This window comes from Cavia porcellus, unplaced genomic scaffold (genome assembly GCF_034190915.1).
Source record: "Cavia porcellus strain 051 isolate PalLab524CR breed Dunkin Hartley unplaced genomic scaffold, mCavPor4.1 scaffold_4, whole genome shotgun sequence".
In the NCBI taxonomy this organism is placed as follows: domain Eukaryota; kingdom Metazoa; phylum Chordata; class Mammalia; order Rodentia; family Caviidae; genus Cavia; species Cavia porcellus.
The window spans coordinates 41,791,316-41,817,010 of record NW_026947487.1 but is presented as its reverse complement, the minus strand read 5'-3'; the positions used below and the strand labels follow the sequence as shown (position 1 = coordinate 41,817,010).

General features: G+C 36.2%; 1 protein-coding gene across 3 annotated transcripts in view; it reads left to right on the top strand.

The window, feature by feature from the left end:
- The first annotated feature begins 539 nt into the window (after positions 1-539).
- Uggt2 (UDP-glucose glycoprotein glucosyltransferase 2) overlaps positions 540-25,695 on the top strand; it is a 194,240-nt gene continuing 169,084 nt past the window's right edge. The window contains exons 1-5 of one of the 3 annotated variants that reach the window (XR_010046872.1): positions 540-785; positions 4,724-4,806; positions 11,913-12,043; positions 13,047-13,159; positions 20,717-20,891. Coding sequence is in view for 1 of the 3 variants with exons in the window: in XM_063246946.1 (XP_063103016.1) it covers positions 628-785; positions 4,724-4,806; positions 11,913-12,043; positions 13,047-13,159; positions 20,717-20,891 (660 nt within the window). In the remaining 2 variants the exon portion in view is untranslated. Of the gene's footprint in view, positions 786-4,723; positions 4,807-11,912; positions 12,044-13,046; positions 13,160-20,716; positions 20,892-25,695 lie in introns of those variants that run through there. The other 2 variants (XM_063246946.1, XM_063246947.1) reach the window with 2 other exon arrangements.

Genomic DNA, 25,695 nt, shown 5'->3' with positions numbered 1-25,695 from the left:
TCTTGTTACCTGACACTTACTAGCACTGTTCTATGCACTTTCACCTGAACTGCTCTGAGCACAGCCTTTCAAACCTTGGATCTATGGGAATCATCTGGGGATCCCATTAAACTGGATCCCCAGTTTTGACCCAGTAGGTCTGAGGCGGGCCTACAGTCTGCAAGATGTGAACTTGACAGAACTCAAATGCGAGTTCTCGAGCCCCACCCCAAACTCACAGCCTCAGAAACCTTAGCCAACACCCAGTGCTCAAAGTTTTAACAAAGTCAGTAAGCAGCTAAGGTCTGAGATTCCCTGGCAAATCAGCGAGGTTCGTAAAAGGAGGACAGGGTCCCCGGGACTCCTGATTTTCTTGGCTTGGGCATCTCCGGGTCTCCTAAGTCCGCCTCCCACAGCCCCCAGCCCACGTCCGCAACCCGAGAACCTCAGGAATCCTAGTCCCACCCGCCGCGACCCCGCATCCCCGCGCCCCCGAAGGCGCCAGAGCACAACACGCATGCGCGCGGCCCCTCCCGGCCGGAGCCGTGAGGCACGGACACGGCACTCCCGCCGGAAGTGGGCGGCCGTGCGCCCGGAGGAGCGTGGCGGGTACCAGACGCTCACAGCGTGCGCTCCCTCCCGCGGACCATGGCACTGGCCAAGGCCACGAAGGCGGTGAGGCTACTTCTGGGCTCCACGGCGCTGTGGCTGACGCTGCTGGCCGCCCGCAAGGCCTGCGCGTCCAAGGCCGTGACGGCGCGCTTGGCTGCCAAATGGCCGGATACCCCGCTGCTGCTGGAGGCGAGGTGGGCACGGGCCGGGTCCTGGGGCGGAGAGGGCGGGCTGCGGGGCCCAGGACGCAGGCGGCGCCTCAGAGCCCGGCCTCCGCCCGGCCCCCGCCCGGCCCGCTAGCAGCTGTAGGCGCCTGGAGCATCACCCTGCGGGCCGCGCGGGCGGGCTGCTCGGCAGCGCCCCCTGGCGGCGCCTTTCCAGGCCGCGGTGCCGCTATGGGCCTCACCTGCGGGGTTTAAAACCCATGCACCCCTGCCTTACTCCATGCGCATCTTATTAACCCTTTACAGGAGGGACAGAGAAAAAAAATGTGGCGTTTCCTTCTGGCACTAAAGCAGAGTCTGCTGGAAGCACCTAGGTTCGTAATTACAGGCAGACGGTCGCATAGTAGGCTCGCAGCTCACAAATTATTGTCATTATTTTATCTTTTCCACCATAATTAGTTCAGGAGGTGTCAGTGATTCTGCAGGAATGAAACTTGTCTTTTAATAGCCTAGGAAGCAAAAGTAGAAGCTTCTTGCTCTTAGCCAGCCTGAAAGTTGGTTGGGTTTGTTTTCTAACTTTATTGATATGCCATTGCTGTACATATTGGTCATATTCCAAGTGATAGTTGATATATAACACATCTTAATTCTTCATCCCTTTCATCTCTCCCTGCCCCTTTCCCCCATTCTTGGTCTTCTTTTTTGCAAAAAATATATCTATTTCCTATCATCTGTCTTTTATTTTTTAATTTATATTTTGGGTTTCTTATGTAAGAGAAACCATGTGATATTTAAGCTTGTGTGTCTGATTTAAGACGGATCCATTCCACAAATGGAGTTTTTCCTTCTTTGTGGCAGGGTAATACTCCATTGTGTATAAATGCTTTCTTTATCAATTCTTATGGAACCAGAAGAGACCTAGAATAGCAAAAAACAAAACTGGGCAACAAGAGCAACTCAAGAAGCATCACCATCATAGAGTTCAAGTTACACTGCAAAGCTACAGTGATAAAAACAGCATGGTATTGGCACAAAAACAGTCATATAGGTCATCAGAACAGAAGATACAACAATTACTCCAGACATACTTAGCAGTTTTAAGCCAATCTCTTTTGTTCGTTCACCAGAGCAACAGTGAGTGATCTTAAAAAGAAACGTCATTATCCTAATGCATTGCATTTCCTTGATGCTAATGCAGTTTTTGTTAAATGATTCTGGCATATATATGTTGCCTTGTACAATCCTTTCCCCATCTCTCCCAGAGCTTCTCTACATCTGTCTGAGCCCATACTTAGTTCCAAATCAGTCTGAATTATCCAACCTTAGGCTTATAGTTGCAGTGTCTTAGTTTCTAATTGGCTTAGGAGTCTGGGTTGTAATTCCTGTAGGACACTGCCAGTCTGAGTCCTTCCCAATCCAGCTCAAGTATGATTTACCAACCTTATTTCTTGTGGTGGATGGAAAGCTGGTCCCCTCGAAGATATGTCCACATTCTAACTTCCAAACCTATGAATGGCACCTTATGTGGTTAAGAGGTCTTTGCAACTGTAATGAAGGATGGTTGGTTAATGCTGAGTTTTCTGGGTGGACTTGAAAATGTCCTTGTAAGAGACTGATGAAAAGACGAGAGTCAAGGAGAAGGCCACATGAAGTTCAAGTTAGAGAATGGAGTTAATCATCCTCAAGCCAAGAAAAGTGAAACCATCTGAGCTACAAGAGGAAAGGAAGGAGCCCACCCTAGAGCCTCAGAAGGAATGCAGCTTTTTCAACACTTTAATTTTTGGATGCTTTCCCAGAATCTTGAGAGAATAAATTCCTTTTGTTTCAACCCACTTAGTTTTTTTGATAATTTGTTATAAAGTCTCTAGGAAACTAATACAGATCTTGATGTGAAAAAGTGGGATTTTGCTGTAACAAATACCTAAAAATATAAAGTAACTGTAGAATTGAACAAAGGCTAGAAAATTTTTGAAAAATGTGCTAGGAAAAATTCAGGCAACCTTGAGGAGACTACCACATGAAAATTTTGGCATTAAGGATAATTGTAATGAAGACTTACAAAAAAGAAAAAAGTGTGATAGAACTACCTGCTGTCACCTTGAAAAATACATAGCATTGACAAGATGTTGATAGAAATACAAACATTGCTGTGAATTCTCGCAAGGGCTCAGAAGTAATTGAGGTATATGCTATTAGAATCCAAAAGAAAGGTGGCCCTTGTTATTTAGCAGCAAAATACTGGGTAGGTTGCAGTCTCTAGTTGGTAGAAAACAAATTGAAGCAGTGAACTCAAGATAGTTGACTGAGATTTCCAAACAGAATTAAAGTTGAAGATGCTGGTGGATTTATCCTTGCTGCTTGTAGAGAGGAAAGACATAAAAAAAGGAATAGTTAAGGAAAAAGGAGCCAACAGTTGATAATTTGGAAGCTTCTTAATCTATTCATATAATAAAAAATACCAACCTTAGGAAATTCTGGGAATATGTGGTCTGGAAGGAGGCCAAGACTGACTTGACAGTCCTTTGCTGCATAGGTTAGGCATGTGATTCATAGATGGGACTCAATCATTTCAGTTGAAGCCTGGCATAGAGATCTGTATTCCAGAAGATTTCCAAACGTGCTTAAAGGCAGTGGTATATTGAGGAAATAAGTGTAAGTACTTTGTTATGATGATTACTTTGAAGGATCGTACTTTTACCTATGATTCACAGTACAAGTTGAGTATCCCCAATCTGAAATACTCCAAAGCTTTTTGAGTGTCATACTGACACCACAAATGGAGAATTCCATACCTAACTTTATGTGAGAGGGTACAAAATAAAGGTACACTAAAAATGTAATATAAAGTTACCTTCAAGTTATGTGTAAGTAAAACATAAATGAATTTCATGTTTTAGCTTGAATTCCATCGTCAAAATAGTTTGTTCTGTGGATGCACAAATATTCTAAAATCCAGGAAAACCTGAAATATTTCTGGTCCCAAGCATTTCATGTGAGGAATACTCAACCTATACTGAGTATATCTATAGCTATTTGATCAAGGCAGTGGAGTATTGTATTGCACCTATTTAATTTTTGTGCCTTTTTCACATCTAGTGTTTTAATTAACACTAAATAGGTTATTATTGCTCTTTCCTTTATTTCCTCAATCCATTGAATTGGAATCACTAATAGCAGTAGTGGTTTTGAAGTTTCTTACTTAAATTACTGTCTTTGTCATGTTTATATTAATGAATGTTTTTCATTTCCTTTCTCCTCTTTAATGACTATGTCATACTTGAATAAGTTACTCTGTATGTGTGTTGTACATCCTCAATGCTTTGCATTTATATTGAGCATTAGTTAAAATTTATCACGACTAGAGAGAAAGACAGAGAGGACAATAACAAAAGATGTGTACCATTGCTTGGTGGCTCTTTCTTGTTCATAATGTTCCATACTTTGTTCTGCATAGAACCAAATAATCTTTATTTTACAGTTTCTAAAAGCTTCTGCCCATTTTTTCTTTTCACTCTTGTGCAAAAAAATGAAAGCTTCTTTAGGTTTTAAGGTAAAGGCTCAGTGTAATATATCCATTTCCAATGTTTTATTAATGTCTTTACTGATTTAAGTAAATAAGTAAATGACTTGTATAATGCTCTCTCTTCATCATCATTAAATTATATTTCTCAGTGATATTTCATATGAAGAGAGAAGGTAAATTATCCAGTTTTTAATGTTGATTATAAAAAAACGCCAAAAATAATTTCATATGTAGACTTCCTGGTATTTTATATGCATGTAGTTCAAAATGATACCTGTGGTAACTATTATAAATTTCTTTTTGTGTTACAGTTTATGAAAGTCAGTATTTTGACATTAGTTTGTAGAGATTTTGTAATTGTCATAATACATTATTTAGTTCTAAAAAATAATTTATAGTGTCTAAGTCATTTTTATTTCCATTAACTGATTACTATTTTTAATAGTGAATTTATGGCAGAAGAAAGCAATGAAAAATTTTGGCAGTTTTTGGAAACTGTAGGAGAATTATCAATTTATAAGCAAAGAGGTAAGTAATGTGCAAAATTTAACATACAAAGTTTGTACTTATGTGCACACATTGGCCTTACTGTCTTCAATGGTAATAGTTAACTAAATGCTGAATTGGGTAAGTGATTGTGAACATTAAATTTGAAAGGTATTTAATGGAAACTATTTCAAGTATTCATTTCCAGAAGTATAAGGCCTTAATACTTTATTGTGAGTAAACTCATCTAATTAGTAATGTTTGAATAATGCACTATAATAAGAAATAAAAATTGTTCAGTTACGGCTTTCCTTTAATGTTTATTTATTTGAAGTACTTAGTTTTGCATCTAATAGTAGTACTTTTATTCTTTTTAATTAGAATTTACATTTAAGTTTACAGCAAAAGTGAGCAAAAAGTACAGAAATTTCCTGTTTATTTCCTGCCTTCATATGAATAGCTTTCCTTTATTGTCAGCATTCCCTACTAGAATGATGCATTTATTGCAATTGTTGACTAAAATAATATATCATGATTATTATCCAAAGTCCATAATTAATATTAAGGTTCACTCTTTATGATACACATTATAAGTGTATACTGACCTGCAGTATTACATTTTCATTATCCAGGGTATATTTGCTCTTAAAGAGATTTTTAATACTTTCCCTCAAAAAGTCTAGTAACCAATATGTTTTCATTTCACTATAAGACAGAGTAATTCCTGTTTTATGTGTGTTTGGCATATATACACTTACAAATGTATATCTTTCACAGTATTACCAAGTATTTATTAATGTATTTATTAGAGAAGTTAAAAAAACTAAAACATCTGTAAGGCAAAAGAATTGCCAAGAGTTTGAGGCCAGCCTGAACTACACAGTGAAATGCTATCTCAAAAAATAAAACAAACAAAAAGATTAAAGATATAAATAAGTCAAGTTTTAGTAGCACAAGCTAAAGGCTTAATTGTTCTAAAGCAAAGTTATTTTCTTATCACTACAGACAATTGATGATAGGAACATGGAATACCTTAAGGATGAAATCTTTACCTATTAAACACAGAAAAATTTTTACTCTGGGTGATTAAATAGTTCATGGTTTTATTCCTGAGTATAAATGTAAGATAAACAGTTTCAAATTAAGTGTTGATTTACTGGACCCTCTTTGGCTCAAGCAGCCTTGAAGTTAACCTGTTTTATGATTTAATAATTTATTTAATGAAGACCTCAGGTATACCTTCAATATTTTAAAATCATTATTTAATAATCATCATTTCAGTCATACATGCTGGGCACTGCTTATTGGTAATGCAAAGATAAATAAACGTGACCTGTGTTCTTAGAACCCTATTATACGGAGACAGCAAGATAGTAAAGTACACTATTAGGTGATGAGAGCTTTAATAGGGACACATACAACATGAACACATAAAAAAGTCACCTCATCAGTATTTCAGAGATAGAGAACAGCATTTGCAGTGATGAATGCTGGGGTTGAGTGAATGATAGAATTTAGCCAGGTGGTAGGGAAGGAAAGTACCAAGAAACAGAAGTGGACAGTATGAGGAATCTTGACAGGTTAGTAATCTTTCAGATTATCAAGAAAATATTATCTTTAGATTTGCATAGTAATTTCAGTTGTAGTAATCAGATAAAAATAGGGTAGATTAATGTGTTAGGGTTTCATGATAGTTTTTAAAAAAATCCAATATCAACTTTTCTCTCACCTGGAATCTCATTTACCCTCAATCTGTTTTTTCTCTGTGCATATTTTGTGGCCTTATTTGGCGCTGCTTTTTATTAGTGTACCATCTAAAAATTATTATTGTCAGTTTTGAACTTTTAAATTCCTTAGGTGTCGCACCATTTTATATGTAAATGAAACAAAGTGCTTGTGCAGTCTGATGGCAGATCATTAACAAGTTGGAATATCAGCTCAGTGATACCTAAGTTCTTTTTTTTTATTTCGAAAAGAATAAAACCAAATGAGAGGAAAAAAAAAAACCAAAATGGGATCATTCAAAGCAAAAGGATGAACATAGTACATGATTTAAAACCATAATACTAGGTGATCTACAATGGTTATCATGATGTCTCTTCTTATCGAAAATAGAACTGCCCATATCATCAGGCACAATAAAATTGAACAGAGCAGTACAGAACAAAATCAATAAAAACAAAACATTAGAGACATTATAGGGCTTCAAAAGAGGGTAATACTCAAACTAGATTGGGTACCATAGTGAATCTTACTGTCTTCAGAATAGTTGCTTATACTCTCAGACTTGATACTATCAAAAATAACAGATTCAAATGAATCAGCCAAAACAAGACAACAATCAAACAAAACAGATTCAAATAAAATCAGTCAAAACAAGACAGTGAAAGCAAAACAGGGCTTCAAATTAAGTTAATAGGAAATCAAAAATGGTTGCCATAGTATATCCTGCTATTTTTGGAATAGCTGTCTTTGCCATCAAATCTAGTACAAGTAGACAAACTGGAACAGAATATAACAGAACTAAACAGCGGTGAAAACAATATGGGTTTCAAATCATGATACAAGATTAACAATGTCCTCTGCCTTCCCTTTTTAGACAGTTTCTTCCCTTTCACTTTCACAGGGTACATTTACATTTTGTATCCCACTAACTCCTTTATTTTTTAGATTAGAGAAGCCACCCACTATGTACCTAAGTGGTTCTGAAACTTTTTGCCTCTGAGCTTGATCTTAAATTGTGTCTGTTTACCTACAAGAGCCTCAGGGATTTCCTTCCTTATAGCTGAATAGTTCTACATTGTGTAAGTGTTATGTCTTTATAACCAATCTGCAATTGATAGGTGAGCTACCCCCACTTTTTTCTGGTTCCCTGTCACATAGAGCATTGTTTTCTCATCTTGGACTTTCAGTCCATAGGCCCTCTTTCAGGTTAATTATATTTCTTATATAGAGCATCTTGATGGAGCCTATCTCCTGATCCATTCTGTCTGTGTTTCTTTTTATTAGTATATCGAGGCCATCTATGTTAGTGATTATGGCCAACTTTCTTTGCCTCCTCTGTGCCATGCTATTTTTCTGTCATTGGTTGTGTACTTCTCCCCTTCATTCTACTGTCTGCCCCATTCAATGAGCCCCCTCTGCTGCTGTTCCTGAAACCATGATCTTTTTTTCTCTCTATCTCTAGAATGTCCTTTAGTATTTTTTTTTTTTTTGTAGGATTGGATTGGTGATCACAAACTCCCCCAATTCCTCTTTCTCATGGAAACCTCTTGTTTCTCCATTAATTTTCAGAGATAGTTTTTCAGGGTACATCAGTCTGAGTTGGAGGTTATTTTCTTTCAGGGCTTGGAGTACTTCAAGCTCTTCTTGATTTGATGGTTCGTGTCAAGAAGTCTGTCGTGATTCTGATGGTTTTTCCTTTATAGGTGATCCTGTTTCTTTTCTCTGACAGCTTTGTGTGTGTTGAATTTCTGGGATCTTTATTATATGTCTGGGTGTAGATCTGTTTTAGTTGTAGCTGGCTGGAGTTCTGTATGCCTCATATATCTGTATATCATTTCCTTTTCCTATGCTTGGGAAGTTTTAATTATTTCTGTAAATAAGAGTTTGTATTTCATTTGTGTTTACCCCTACTTTTTCACTCACATTTCCTCTTGTCATCCTCTGGTCTTTGTATTAATACTTCTTGGTTCCTTGGTTTTTTTTGTTTGTTTGTTTGTTTGTTTGTTTTTTGTTTTTAAAGAGATCTTTCCTTTCATGATCACACATTGCAAACCTGTCTTCAAGATATGATAGTCTATCTTGAGTTTCTTTCAAGCAGTTTTGCCAGCTTTTAATGGCATTTTTAATGTTCTGGTAATGTCTTTGAATCTGTTTCATGTATTCTAGATTTTTTAAAATATTCTTCATCAAAGGTTTCCCTCCTTTTTCTATGCTCTTCTAGTCTTCCATCTGTGTCTTCTTGAGAGGTATAGCATTTCTTTTATTATTTTTCTTATATCTTCCTTTACTTGTATTAGTATTTCTGTTTTGAGTTCTTTTATAATGTCATGAAGATATTTCTTTACGTCAGATGCTTCTTCAGAAACTGCAGGTGTGCAACCCCCAATCTCTTCTGTGTTTACCTCTCCTGGGCCAGTATTATTTGGGTTGGAGGCTGGAGACTTCCTTTTTTTCCTCTTGTCATGTTTATGGTTTCTTCCTGACAAGTGATAACAGGGATCCCTGGCACTTCTTGTATTGGTTACGATTGCTCTGAAGCATGCTGACTAGGATCCCCCCCGCCCCCGCCATCTGCTGGTGACTACTGAAGTACAAGCAAGGGCAGGGCAGGCTGGCACCTCCCCTCTGAGCTGGTCAATCACTGGGAGTTTTCATTATATTAGTTGTGTGCCTGGTGGACAGCATCAGTTAGGGATAGCTTAAAGGAAACCTCATCCTTGGTAATTGGATAACACACAGGGGAAGAACTCAGTCCAAGCAATTCTCACCAATCTGCTCTGTGCTAGGAGTGGCTGACAAGCTGCTGCAGTTCTGGTTCCGGGCTTGTCCTGCCAGACTTCAAAATGTTGCCTGGCCAATCACCCACTGCTGCGGGAGGACTGTGCTGTTCTCCACTCCACCTCTCCCCTCCGTGACCACGTCCTCCTACTGAGACCCGTGGGCTTGCCAACCCCCAACTTCACCATGACCGCACATCTTCAGATTCCAGCAGTATTTCATACACAGTAGGACTGACTCTGGTGAGAGCGCATCTGGCTGCAGCCTTCCATCCATGTTTTTATTTTCTTTTTTTTTTCCTTCTTCGCAACACTTCCCCCCCCCCCCCCCCCCGGTTGAGAGAATCCATCTCCTTCTGTCTAGTCTTCTTCAGGATGCTATGTTCCAGCATCTGAGCTGTTTCTCTCACAGAGGCTCTTTACTTTGCTGCTTATTGATCTGCCATCTTCCCAACTTCTACCGTAAGTATTTTGAATGTAGCTTAGTGTCTCCCAGGTAGATTCTAGTCTCTAAGACTGAGATGCTCCGGAAGATCCCACTCCTGAAACATTGTGTGGCTTGAGGGTCTCCCAGAGTCCTTCTCACACAGCCTGTAACCAGGTAAAACTCTGAAGTGAGGTGGTTTAGCCAGGTCAGTTAACTCTCAATAATTGAGATACCTAAATTCTACATGTAGTGTTGTTTCCAGGTTAAACATAAAGGAAATGGTGTTAAAGTAATAGTTACTAAAATAATTCTATTGAATTTATTAATAATGGTAAGAGTCTAAAACATGCAACATAATTGTTGACCTTGTTAAGAGGAAAATAGTGTAAATGAGAAATTAAATATAACAGATTCTTTGTTGTTATTTGTTTTGTTTTTTGTTTGGTTGAATTTTGTGTTTTTGTTTTTATTTTTGTTGATAATCTTGCTATGTAGTTCATCCTGGTTTTGAACTCACTTTGTAGCCCAGGGTAACCTCAAATGTGCAGTGATCCTCCTGCTGACTCTCATCTTTGGAAAGCTATAGGTTGGCGTGATTGACTGTAAGAGCAATTTCATTATAAGGGGCCACCAAGACATTCTTGGGGAAATACCAGAACTTATTTCCCAATTCTTGGTCTATTTATCCCCTTTCTTTGTTTTCTCATTTTCATTAACAGACAACAAAATGTTGTCTACAATTTTGTTAGTATTCTATCATTTTCCCAGAATATCCCTCAAATCCTAATAATTGAACCATCAGAGTCAGTGTTCTATTCTGCAGAAATCCCTGTTATCTGTCTGCATTCCATTTTTGTAAATATTGAGTACTCTAAAGGGTCTAAGTTTTCCCTACTCAGAAGGCTAAAAGATAGTCTTCATTGATGCTGGCAGAGATAGAATCCTTGGATCAGAGAGAGAAGACTATTACAGCAAAAGCAGTAATGTCTACATATTTGCATTGGTTTCCTGAGTCTCAGGTCTCACAGGGGAACTTGAAGGTCAAGGGCCTGACAGTTTTGGACAAGTAACAAACATTGTTGCAATCAGCAAGCGATCCCATGTCCCAGGTCTCCAAAATGTTTCATTCCAACCATATTTTTCTCTGAGAAAGGAATTATCTGGTGTGCCAGTCTGGTTTCAACCATTCCCTTTTGTCATCGTCTTCATATCTGGGAACCCTGACCCTAGGAACTACATGGCGTCTACTCCAACTTATGCTTTTTTGTATAGGAAGATTCTAACAGGAAGCCAAGGCGAAGATATGAAAGAGTAAAGACATTATCAGGAAGTATCCAGGATCCAATCTATGGATACCAGATGCGTCTGAAATTACCCTATTGTTACCTAATCTCTGGCTGAACCTGGAGTGGAACTACAGTTTTTTAACACAGTGGCAACAATGCAGATAATGATACACATGGGGCAGTCTGAAAAAAAAAAAGAAAAAAGAAAAGGGCATACATAGAAAATTCTTTCCCTTCGTATCCCCTCTAGTGCTACCAGGCCCTTTACATTTCTGGGCTTCCATTGTTTTCTGCCTTGGCAGTTTTCAAGGATTCTCTATCTTTTGGGGATGTTGGAGAATTTTAAAATTGAATTCTGTGAGCCATCCTCCTCTTTTGTGTCCGTAAGTGCTTTGGAGATGGTTTTAGAAAAGGGAAGCAGCAGCTCAGGTTAGTTTGTTTCAGTACCAGACAAAATGACACTTAACTCCTAAAAATCCATTTCACATTTTATCTCCTAAAGTATTATGGACACACTAAATTCTCTTAGCTATCTGCACCAAATTACAGTAGAATTTCATCATCCATAAACTGTGAAGTTCATGAGCTAAAATTCTTTAATGTGTTTTGCTGTTCATAATTTCTTCTCTTAAATTGTATAATGGATGATCATCCTTGTAGTGTAACCCCACGGTGTTGGAATGGTCTGGTCTGAAATGCAGGCAGACATTGAATGGCAGAATTATTTTTACCTGACTGTGTCCTGATTGCCTGGTGTCACTGAAAGAAATAAAATAATAGTAGAGATTTTGGTGTTCCCATTTTCCTTTAGCACTGCCCATAACCAGACTTAAAATATGACTATACATAATGATTAAGTTATCTTTCCAATGAGGAATGCCAGTGTATCAGATATAAGTACTAACATACTTTTCATTTTATTTCTTTTCACAGAATCAGCTTATTCATATTACAGTTTAATCCTAAAGAAAGCTGGACAGTTTTTAGATGATTTACATGTCAATCTTTTAAAGTTTGCTTTCTCTATAAGGGCATACTCTCCAACTATTCAGATGTTTCAGCAGGTATGTAAAAATGCAAAGAGGCATGGTACTAATGTACATAGAGCTATTTAATGTGACCATCTGTCATTCAGAATGACCTGCAGACTTACTATTTTAGTTGCATAGCTTGTCATTGAATATAGCGTCATTTTGTCATTGATTGTAAGTGAATATTTTATGGTTACTTGGGATAAAGACATTATGAGGACACATCATTACTGAAATAAACTATAATTAAAATTCTTCAAGGTGAGCAGTGCTACAATTCCTTAAAGATTCATCCAAGCCATTTAACCCCACTGTTGATCTTGTAACACCAGTAGATCAGAAAGCAGCCGTACTATGGCAAATCCCTGCAGTACGGTCATCATGATCCACTCATGGAGAAACCTGTATAACCAAAGATCCTTCATTGTGGAAATATTATCTCTTTTTCTTATGTCCTGAAGGAGTTGGAGCTATGTCAAGAATACAGCTTAAGCATCAGTGTTTCTGACTCAGCCATGGAGAATACTAGAAACTCTTAAATTCTGTTAGCTGAGTTTTGCGAGTGTTAAGTCAGACAGGTTCCTGCAGACATCTTCATTGAGGCTTTCTAGGAAGTGTTGCATGCAGTATTTGATTCCCAAGCATCTGTATTTATCTGTCATCACTGTTAGTATCCATGTTGCAGTGACACCTCAGGGGTTAATTATTTATGTGATTGTACTAGCACAATTTGGTATCTGGTCCAAAGAGCTGCATGTCCCAGGTGCCTGGAACCCAAGGCTCCACCATCCACGACACCTGCTCTGCCCTGTAATTAAAACTGTAAAAGAATTATTTCAGTAACTTTGGAGACTATTTCCTAAAATAGTGTATTTTATTAAAATGTTTCTTAGGTTCTACTTATATACAATTTTTTACTTTTAGAACACTAACAGTGAATGACTTTATTTGAATCAACATAATGTATGAGGTTTTTTTAACCAAAATTACTGTGATTATTAACTCCAGTAACTAACAATCATTTTTGAAATCTTAGATTGCTGCTGATGTACCACCACCAGATGGTTGTAATGCATTTGTGGTTATCCATGAAAAACATACCTGCAAAGTTAATAATATTAGAAAGCTATTGAAGAAGGCTACTTTAAGGTAAAATAATAATAGCCAGTGAGAAAGAAGTGGTGTTGAAAGAAAAGAAATTTGAAAAAGCTGAAATTTTAATGTTCTAGGATATTACCTATTCAAGAATTTATATTTGTATAGAAAAACGTAATGTATCTGAGAATATTTTGTCTTGATTAGCTTTGATTTGGGAATATACATTATACCAAAATACCGTAATGTGTAGAATTATGTGTAAGTTTTACCTAAATTGGTTTTGAAGTAAACATGTAAAACTGTCAATTTATTTGGACTATTGTATATCTATCTCTAAATATAAAGTGAATACCTGGAGAATTATACAACTAAAAAAATAATACAGTTGAGTTGATTTTCAAAAATTGTGTATTACTAAAGTGTTTTTATTTTTTGTATATATTGGATTTAAAAATGAAAAAGGAAATTATTATATTAAATAATTTTTTATAAAGTAGTAGCTCTCAAGATGTTTTATTGCCTGATTGTTTATACTTTAAAAAGTAAGTTATTTCTTTGATCTTGAAACAGTTCTTCATATATAAAACAATACATATTTAGTATTTCATATTAATACTTGCAAGCTTTTCTAATATGGTTAAAGTTGACATTGATTTTAATATACAGAAAGCTTTTATGTTTATATAATTAATTATTTCCTGTGCATGTAGCATTTACATTGTTTGTATACTTAACTTTTCCACATCTGATTGAGAGATTTTATATTTTCCACGAGCTTTGTGACTTGGTTACTTTTCTCTTGGTGCTGAGACAAAATACCCGACACCCCAAATTAAGGAAATAAAGGTTTATTTAGCTTAGTTTGTGTTACAGGTTTCAGTCCATAATCAGCTGGCTCCAAGGCAGGGTGGGGTGGGAGAAGAGCAGTAGTTCATGGTGGCAGAAGATAGCAAAAGCAATAAGAGCAAAAGAGAGGAGAGTGAGAGCAAGACTTTCCCTCCTACCCACCCCAGGGCAGATGTAGCTCTCACACCCATAATTCCAGCATTGGACCGTGAATCAATCGCAAACTCTATAGATGCCTGTCCCCATGACTGTGTGAGGCTTTGGGGACATCTAGACACAAACCATTACACTTTTTTAGTTTTGCCTTTTGTTTAAAAATTTTAATCTGTGTGTAATTTATTTACATCAAAGATTAGGACCTGGTCAGTTTTTCCTGCTAAAATGTCCAGTTGATTGTTATGTTCATTACATTTATATTATGGTCTGTTTCTAGTTGTTTATCCTGCTCTGTTACTTCTTATAGCAGCAGCACAGTATTCAGTATTTATTGCTTTACACTATAGTCCAGTATCTGACAGAGCAGTTTGCTCTACATGGCTGGTTTTCTTTTAACTTCATAATTTCTTAGCTCTTTGCATATGTTGATGCTTTCAGGTTAGCATTAGAATCCCTCCCCTTTTACTAGAAATGTTCTGGCTAAGGTTAATTTAAATTACGTTAAGTGTATTTGTTAATTTAGGAAGAGTTTATGTGTCTACTGAATTTTATCTGATAACATGGTATCATGGTATCATACTATCTTCTAAAACTTAAAAACTAATTGCCTTTATTTTTATCTATTGAAATAAATACAAAGTTTTTGTCATTCATACTGATATAATAATATACTTTAAAATACACATTTGCATTTCTAAGGAAAACTCAGTGATATGCAATAATCTTAAATTCCTTTCCAGTTAAGATTACTTTTGTTATACTAAATGAGATTGGTTATGTATTTGTTTGACATCTTTAATATTTTTATCAGAGTCATCCTAACCATATATAGTGGGTTAGCCAACCTTTTTATTCTGAACAGCTTGACATAGTATAGGCATTGTCTATTCCTTTATAGCATTAATAAATTTACTTTAAAACTGTTAGTACATTTTTCTTTTCTTACTGTATTCTAAATTTTTATAATGTTTAAAATTGATTTTCACTGATTTCTGGTTTATAATTTTTGTCGGATGTTATAGTTTTTGATGGAAACATATCTTGAATTGTTAAAAACTTAGCATCAAGCTATTGGATCATGGTTCTTGGTAATTACGCCTTGCATGTCATTTCTTGGTCTAACCAGCAAAGCAATGGAAGCCCTTGACATCACTTTCTGGGTCATTTCTCAGTGCTGTGTTTGCAGCAGGTAGTCTTGAGGAATGAGGTTGTATTTGGAAACCTCAGGACTGGGGAAGGAAGTAGGATTATTTATAGCTTACTGTGAAACAGTGTTTCCCTCAGGCCTGGTGTTCCTCAGCTGAAATGTATAGCTAGGTTTCTGTGGTAGCAGTCTAGGTCCAAATCTGGTCACATCTTGTAGTCTTGGGACCAGAACAGTAGTCATGATTCCTGTTATGTCATGAGCAATGAAGCCCTTTGTCTTGAACCAGGAGTCTCATATTTTCTACCAGAAACAATATAGAACTGATTTGTTAGTTTGTAAGTTGGGCAGTATCAAACCTTAGACTTTTGTGATTCTTGACATTTTTGGAGAAAAGGATGAGATGTGAACAGACACTACCTTGTGGAGAGTAAGGACAAGTGCCACCTTGGGTTAGGATAAAAAAGGTGTATGATCAAAGTTTGTCACCACCACCAACCTCTTTTTCTGTGCTCTTGTTCGGGAGTTGTGTATAAAAGTCTGATAACTTTGTTGTCACTGGGGCACACCCTTCATGACCCATATTCCTATAGAAAAAGGTGCCAAAACTTGACTACTTTGATGTACTATTGATTTGTGTACATCTAAATAACTAGTATTGATATCTATGAAGGAATGACCATGAAGTCCAGAGAAAGACTGCCTCACTGAAGGACTGCCACATGGACTGTCCAGTCCTGGGCAACTCAGCAGAAGTAATGAAGAATCCCAGGAGAAAAGAAAACAACTTCAGTAGTAGTTACTTGAATACCCAGAAATGCTGTCCAAGCTCAATAGTACCTTTAAAAAGAGCTGCTCTTAAACTGTTCCTGAACTCTCACTGAAACTAAATACAATACCTAGCCCATGGAGGCCTTATGACTATCATTTGGCATTTACATTTTGGCATAGGTCAACTCGAATTCAGAGACTGCAAGGCACCTTTCATCCAATAAATATCTCTGCAGTCAAATGAAAATTCAAAAGCACAGCTACTTGACCTTGAATAATCTTAAGTATTAATGAAAAAGTAGCAGTAAATTTTTCTGGGAAACCAAATGCCTATTTTCACAACCTGAAGTAAAATCACTCAGTTCAACAAGACTCTTCATTTCACAGTGATTTCCTTAATTGCTCCACTCTTTTAGCCAAACACTAACTGTAAAATCAAAAGCTGATGTGATCACTCCATTTGTTGGTCAAAACGCAAGTCAGTTTCTTCCTCCCTAACCAATCCCTGGCCTCGCAGTGAAATTTCTTACATTTATATCGCCCCTTTGCTGTTGCCAGTGCCCTACATGTCTGGTCTTTCACTTGGCAGATTACTGACCAGTAGATGAGAAGAGCCACTCTTTGGGGCTGCATGCTGTGAAGATAAATTACTGCTGGTCATAATGCCTCATGAATAATGGCCCCTGAGTCATCCACATACATAACTGTGTGTCTTATATGTAAATTTTATACTTTATAGGATTTTTAAGTTTTGGAGTCCATAGTTTGCCTAGAGAATGTTGCAATGCTGACATTGTGTGTGTGTGTGTGTGTGTGTGTGTGTGTGTGTTTTGTAGATGTGTGAATTTGTTACTCTTTTTAATTATGGAGAGTTTTCTTGGATTGGTTTTCTTCATTTTGTTCTATTCTTTTACTTGCTGCGTTAAGTATAAGTTGCATATTGTTAAACTCCTTTGCCTGTCTTCTATATATGCTTTACTGTCCTGTTTTTCTCTTCTCCTTTTCTTTATAGTTGTTTCCTTTTCCTCAGTTTCACACTTCTACAGTGGCCCACATAGGCCAAAGTAAAGAATGTAATGGGTCTTTGTGAGCTACTTAAAAATACCCCTGTCCCACTTGAACTCCACTCTTCCAAATGAAAGGCTGCAGTGAGTAGAGAATGGTGAGAAAATAGAATTGTAGATGTTAGGTTGAGACACTTTGATCTCATTAAGGAAGAATTTCAGTCCCAGCACCTGGGAAGAAATACCTTAGGTACTGAAAGATACAGGAAGAAGATCTTGGACTCTAGTTCCAGCATAGCAGCCTGCCAAAACAGTCAGGTTATCTTTCTCAGGTAGCAGTTGTGCTTGAAGATCTGGCCTGATGCTGGGTTTGCCACCTCTTCTTTGTGCTCCGTGAACAAGGCCAGTTTTGGTCCGTTTCCTTGTATTTGATTCCCTCTGCCTCAGATTCATATATAGCATGTGGCCCAGGACAATCTTGTGTTAATCTCACTGATACACATTCATGTTTCTCATGCTTCTTAAGCATCTTTGGTTCACATCTTGTGTGGTGACTGAGGCAGCAAGTACTAGATGATCCAAATCATGTTAACAGCAGTTTTTCAGTGGGAGCAACATACACCACTTTAGTGTTAAAATGTTTGTGTTTGGGGAAAATGGGTGCAGAATTTTTTCACTGAGGATGAGGATCACTTTATGGCACATTCTGATTGTAGTAAATATTTATAATTACTGCAAAATTCAGCAAATTGGTTTAAACCTCTGTGCAGATTATTACAGGTTATATACTGGCCTTATACTACCTAAATATGTCTCAAAAAAGGTATCTGGCCTCCAGGAGCTTTATTCACTGTTGACTGAAACTAGAGACACAGTTCAGGTCAGTATTACAGATTGTCCTCATTCCACTGCTTGCATTTACCATTTATCTATAAAAGTCTCAAGTATCCTTCCTTATGGCTGAGTAGTACTCTATTGTAGGAAAAAGACCACATCTTTTTTTTAATCCATTTCTTGGTTTGTTTCTAAGATTTAACTATTACAAATTGTGCTGCCATAAATATAGGTGTGCATATATTGCTATGGTTTGATGTTAATTCTTCCCAGAAGATACCCAAAATGGCAATAGCTGAATGGGACCTCTAATCCCAGTTTTTTGAGAAATCTCCATACTGATTTCCACAGTGGTTGCGCCAGTCTGTGCTCCCACCAGTAGTGGAGAAAGATTCCTTTTCCCCATAGCCCCTCCCACATTTGTTATTGGTTGATTTCTTGATGATAGCCATTCTTTGCAGAATGAAATGGAGTCTCAATGTTGTTTTAATTTACATCTCTTGAATGCCCAATGATATTGAATATTTTTTCATATATTTACTTGCCATTTGTATTTCTTCATCTCAGATGCCCACTTGTGGATTGAGTCTTTGAATTTGGAATTCCTCCACCTTGGCAGAAGCTATACATATACATATAAGGTTACGGTAACACATTGTTTTCTTTTTATGAACTTTAGGCATACATCATTGCCTCAGTGCCCTCTCAATATTGGTCCATGATGTTTTATTATTCGAGCACATAATTTATGTATTGTCGTGTATTTACAGTAATATAAATACTTAGATTTTTCTCTTTCTGTAGGTTTATGAGATTCCAGATATGGAACCCCAGGGCTCAGTGTTTGCCCTGCTGTGTTCAATCTTACGGTAGTCCTATTCTTTTTTTATGCCTCCCTTTTTTGGAATGGAAATGTTTAGCTTATACCATTTTATCTTAGGATTACTATGTAATTTTTTGTTTTTTATTTTTATAGAGTTTCACAGCTCAAATCCTAGAAAAGACTTGGATGTAAACTTGAAAATGGCAGAACTGTTGAGACTTTGGGGAAGAAATTGTTGTATTTCACTTGTATGTTGGATAGTTGGACCATGTCAGGTGGAATTATGACCTTGTGTTTATCTGGATATTAAGTATGGTTTAAGGAGATATGTTTGGTAGCAAGTTGACAAGGGGTAGAATGGGACAGTTAAACTTGGTTATGTCAGTTTTATTGGCTTGGGAGCCACATAAGGGATTGGCTGCACACACTTCTGAGTGCTTCTTTGTGGGTTGTGGAGGTGTGACCTTGGCTACTATGTCTGGACCCTGGCCCTTTCCTTTCTGGTGCTGTTCCCCTGCTGTGCTTCTAGCCACCATGAACTAAGAATCTTTGTTCTCTTATACTCTCACCATGATATTTTTGTTATGGAAAAAGTTATCATGTACTGAATTCCCTGAAACAGTAAGCCAAGTTAAACCTATCTTCCTTTAAGTTGTGGATGTGGGTATTGTGTCCCAGCAGCAAGAGAGTATACCATTAAATATGGCTTTAAACATTTTGTGCAAAATGTTTAACTGTGTCTAAAGTAAAAGAAATCATACTCATTATTTAAAAATTTAAATATTGAAGAAAAAGCAATATAGAAAGACATTGTTTAACCAATCTGAGATTGTGCTCTGAAAGATATATCACATCTTGATCTTTTTTATTTCCCCTTCCTCTTTCTTCCCTTCTGTCTTCCTCCATCCCCAGTACCCTTTACCATTCCAGAAGACTATCTCTGTTTCCCATCACCTTTCTTTTATTTTGCTCTTAAATTTCTCATGTAAGGGAAATCATGCAATATGTAACCTTCTGTGTCTGATGTATGGTGTATCTGTTTTCTTATAAATGACTTAAATATCCTTTACAGTTGAGTAATATTCTGTTGTGTGTATATACCACATTCCTCTGGTTCAGGACATATAGACTGCTACTAGATTTAGGTGTTATGAGTTGTGCTGCTATAAACATCAGTATGTATGTATCATTGTAATATAAGGTCTTTAACTCTTGAAAAGACACCTACCCAGAAGAGGTACACCTGGGTAAAATGGAATCTCTATGTTTACTTTTCTGAGGAATCTGGTTTCTATAGTGCACTATTTTACATTCCCACCAACAATATAGAAGATTCCTTTTACCTCGCAACCTTACCGACATTTGTTGTTTTTGAGTTTTTAACCATAGCCATTCTCTCTGCAGTAAGATCGACTCTCGGTGTTATTTTGATTTGCATCTCTCTAATGGTGAAAGGTGGTGAAACTTAAAATTTTAAGTAAATGATAGTAACTGTCTAATTTTCATAGTGAAAGTAGACTTTACTAGTAAGTATAAAGAATCTAGAACAAATCCTGATGAGCAAAATGCCAAAATCTGTTTATGATATGGTAGGACTAAACATAGAATTCCTGTTTCTTTAACTGTCTTTAAGGATTGTATTAATATTTTTTGTACTAGGTACTGGAAATCTGTATGAAAGATAGTGCCTTTGCATTTTTTCAAGTATTTGTAAACTCTTTTCAGAAAATATGACCATAAAAATTATACTATTTAAATTAAATAAAATTTAAATTTTAATTGAAAATCATATTGGCATTATGTGTTGTTTAAAGATCATGAATTTTGCAGGCAAGTAAGTCATTTTTAATTAAAATTTGGATTTACAGAATTATTTTCTTTTATATCATTTAGAAGTTATGTGCATAAAGTTGCAGGATATTTTCTTTTTCTGTGGTTATATTATGAATGTTATAAAATACTACAAAATATATCTGATATGCTGTTGACTTCCAGTTCTCTTAGAAGTTTATGTTTTGTTTTCACTTTAGGCCCAGGCCTTATCTATTTGAAGGAGATCATAAATTTCCCACAGACAAAGAGAACTTACCAGTAGTTATTCTCTACGCAGAAGTGGGTACCAGAGCATTTAGTGAATTTCACAAAGTACTGTCTGAAAAAGCTAGAAGTGGTAAAATTCTGTACGTTCTTCGTCATTATGTTCAGGTGCGTGCTTGTTTTTCCCAGTATTATTTTGAATATAGAAAAATAGTTTTTAGGATAATTTTATCCCAGAATAATTATTTAAGATTTTAAATTTAATGCAATAAACGTATGAGCTTAATATGGAAAAATATATCATGATTCTCAGTATCAGGATTATAATTCTTTCCCTTGTATATCTGCCACGGATTTAACTTACATTTGGGAAAAACCTTCATTAACATATGTAATATTTGCTAAGATTTGTAACTATTGCTGCTTCTGAAAAAAAAGTATCACCATGAAGGAATCTGATTTATCTAATAATACATTCAAAATACTTAGCATGGTATAAGAATATCCTTAACTCTATTTTTCTTTCTTTCTTTTTAACTTTTATTTAAAGAGAAAAAAAGCAAAACAAGAAAAGGCTAGAAATAATACAGAATCTCAAAAAAAAAACCAGTAAGAAATCACTAATTGATAACTTATATATTGTCCTCTTAGAAATAGTTGTTCAAGTTACAAAATTAAAGCATACAAAGTCGAAATTCAAACAGTGAGACTGCAAACAGTTCTGTTCAGTGATCCAACAATAACTTAGTAATACGATTATCAATCCTACACACTTAAACATACATGCAGTTATATCCTTTAGAGTACTTTCTTTTCCTCTTTTTTACAATAGCAATTATGCATTTTGGGCTTTATTACTCCTACAGGTCTTACTTCTTTTTACACTAGAGACACAATGTGGTATTTATAAATATGATTCTTATTTATTTCACTTATGAAGATAATCTCAAATTGTCTCTATTTACCTATGAAGGCCTCAAGATCATCCTTTTTTATAGCTGATTAATGTTCCATTGTATAAAAATACATCTTTTTCATGCACTCTGCAGTTGATAGGCAGTTTGGTTGTTTACAAGATTTAGTTATTACAAATTGTGCTGCTGTGAACATGGGTGTACATATATCACCGTGATATGACCTTTTCATTTTTTTGGGAAAATATCCAGGAGGGGAATAGCTGGATTGAATAGAGCTTCCAATCCTAGTCTTCTGAGAAATCTCCATAGTGATTTCCATGGTGGCTGCACCAGTCTACACTCTCACCAACAGTGGAGCAGTGTTCCTTTTTCTCCATAGCCTCAGCAACATTTGTTATCAGTTGATTTCTTGATGGCAGCCATTCTTTCCAGAGTGAGATAAAATCTCAGTGCTGTTTTAATTTGCATTTCTCAACCAGTGATGATGAATATTTCTCATGTTTTTATTTGCCATTTGTATATCTTTATCTGAGAAAAATGTATGTTCATCTTAGATGCCCATTTTTGGAGAGGGTCTTTGAATTTGGGAGGCTTAATGTTTTTCAATTTTTCATATGTTCTAGATATAAGTCCTTTGTCTGAAGGGTTGCTGGCTACAATTCTTTCCCATTCTGTGAGTTTTCTTTTCACTCTGGTGATGAGAAGTGCAGAAAACTTTTCAGTAATATGAGATCCCAGTTGTTGATTCTTTGAAGTGTTTCCCGTGCCGTTTGTGTTTTGTTCATAAATACTTTCCTACCTCTATCTCTCCAAGACTTCTACCTACCTTGTCTTCCAGTAGATTTAGTGTTTCTGTTTTAATATTTAGATCTTTGATCCATTTCAACTTTAGTTTTGTGCATGGTGATAGGCATGGATCTAGTTTCAGTCTTTAGCATGTGGAGAGCCAATTTTTCCAATACTTTATTAAAGAGGCTATCCCTCTTCAAGTGAACATGTTTAGCCCCTTTGTCAAATATCAGGTGGCTGAGTGTCTTTGTAGTTGTATTTGCATCTTCTAATCTGTTCCATCGATCTCAGGTCTATTTCTTTGCCAGTACCATGCTGATGTTATCACTGTGGCTTTGTAGTATAGTTTCAAGTCAGGAATTGAGATGCCTCCTGCCTTGCCTTTGTTGCCAAGACTTGCCTTTGCTATTCTAGGTTTCTTTTGTTCCAAATGAATTTTAGGAGTGTTTTCTCTAGATCTGTGACGTATGTCAATGATATTTTGATTGGGATTGCGTTAAATCTGTATAACAGTTTTGGGAGTATGGCCATTTTCACAATGTTGGTTCTTCCTAGCCAAGAGCAAGGAATATCCTTCCATTTTCTAATATCCTCTTCAATCTTCTTTTTTAGTGTAGCATAATTTTCAGCATATAGATCTTTTACATTCTTAGGTTGATTCCTAAGTATTCCATTTTTTACATTCTTAGGTTGATTCCTAAGTATTACATGTTTTTAGATCCTATTTTGAAGGGTTATACTTCCATAATTTCTCTCTTGGTGAGTTTGTTGTTTATGCTATTGATTTTTGAGCACTGACTTTGTATCCAGCTACCCTGCTGAATTTGTTTATTATCTCTAGTAGTCTTTTAATGGAGTTTTTTGGGTCTTCTATATAGAGTATCATGTCATCTGCAAATAGTGATGATTTAACTTGTTCCTTTCCTATCTTTATTCTTTTTATTTCTCTCTTGTCTGATTACCTTGACTACTATTTCCAGAATTATTTTGAATAGGATTGCGATAGTGTGAATATCCTTGTCTTGTTCCTGATTTTAAAGTGAAAGCTTTCAGTTTTTGTTCATTTAGTATAATGTTGGCTGTTGGCTTGTCATAGATGGCCTTTATAAGATTCAGGTAGACACTGTGTATTCTGAGTTTCTGAAGGGTTTTGATCACGAACATGTGTTGGACTTTATCAAAAGCTTTTTCTGCATCTGTTGAGATGTGGTTTCTGTTTTTGGCTCTGTTGGTGTGGTATATTACCTTTATTGAATATATTACATTATTACAATATTTTGAATTGTGTATGTTAAACCATCCCCACATTCCTGGAATGAGTCCCACTTGATCATGATGTAATATCTTCTTGATGATTTGCTGCATTCTATTTGCCAGTATTTATTGAGAATCTTTGCATCAATATTGATTAGTGAGATTGGCCTATAGTTCTCGTTTCTGACTGAGTCTTCCTCTGGTTTTGGTATGAGAGTAATACTTGCCTCCAGGAATGATTTAGGGAGGATTGCTTCGTTTTCAATTTCATTGAAGAGTTTAAGGAGTATTGGCATCACATGTTCTGTAAATTTCGTGTAGATTCAGCCATGAATCCATCAGGACCTATGCTTTTCTTTGTTGATAAGTTTTTAATTACATTTTTAATTTCAATAGCTGATAATTGGGTTATGCAAAATTGCTGTATCTTCTTGGTTGAACTTTGGTAGTTCATATGTTTCTAGAAATCTGTCAATTTCCTCTGTATTTTCCACTCTATGTGAGTAGAGATTTTCAAAGTAGGAATTCATGATCTTTTGAATTTCCATGTAGTAGTAATTTCCCTCTTGTCAGTCCTTATTGCATGATTTGGGTTTTTTTTCTTTTTCTTGATAAGGTTAGCTAGAGGTTTGTCAGTTTTGTTTATTCTCTCAAAAAGCCAGCTTTTTGATTCATTAATTCTTTGTATTGTTTTTTAGTTTCAATTGCATTGACTTCTTCTCTAATCTTTACAATTTCCTCTCTTCTATGAGCTTTGGGTTTAAATTGATCTTTTTCAAGAAGCTTTAGATGAATTATTAGCTTATTTGTGCTCATTCTGTTTTCTTGATGTGACAACTTATTGCTGTGTTTTTCCCTCTTAAAACCACTTTCATTGCATCCCACAGATTACAGTATGTTGTTTTGCATTTCCATTAAATTGTAGGTATTGCTTTATTTCTTCTTTAATTTCATCTATAGCCTACTGGTTGTTCAAAAGGTTGTTATTTAGTTTCCCTGTATTTATGTAGGTTTTGCAATTTCTTTTGTCATTAATTTCCAATTTTGTTTGCTATGGTCAGATATTACACATGGGATAATTTCAGTACCTATGCATTTACTTAAGAATGTTTTATGGGATAATATATGGTCTCTTGGAGACTGTCCCATGCACAGCTGAGAAGAACGTGTATTCTGATGTGGTTGCATGGAACACTCTATAAACATCTGCTAAGTCCAGTTACTCACAGATGTGATTCAGTTCTATTATTTCTCTGCTAACTTTTTGTCTAGTTAATCTATCCCTTTGTGACAATGGGTTATTAAGGTCCCCTGTTATAATTGTGTTCTTGTGTATTTGGTTTTTCATTTCCATTAGTATTTGTCTTATATAGTTGGGTACTCATGTATTTGGTGCATATATATTTATAATTGTTAGTTCTTCCTCTTGAATTTTTCCACTAATAGGTGTATAGTAATCTTCTTTATCTCTTTTAATCATTTTGGGTTTGAAATTCACATTGTCTACAAATAGAATAGTTACCTCTGTTTTTTCTGGGATCCTGTTGCATGGAATACTGTTTTCCATCCTTTGATTTTTAATCTTTGAGTTTCCTTTTAGGTCAGATGTGTTTCTTGTATACAGCAGATTATGTTTCTTGATCCATTCTGTCAATATATTTCTTTTGACAGGTGAATTGAGGCCATTCACACTTATGGATATAACTGGTATGTACTGGCTCGACTTTGCCATGTTATGTTCCAGTTGTTTGCTTTTCCCCCTTGTTTAACTGCTTGTCCTACCTGGTGTCCTATCTTTCTGTTGTTCTGGATATTGTGGTCATTCTTATCTCTGTCTGTTATGACTTTCAACACTCTTTCTAGGGTTGGTTTGGTGGACACGAATTTCTTCAGTTGTTCTTTGTCATGGAAGTATCTTGTTTCTCCATTAAATTTGAATGAAAGTTTTGCTGAGCACATCAGTCTGGATTGAAAGTTGTTTTCTTGTCAGGGTTTGAAATACCTCACAGCTT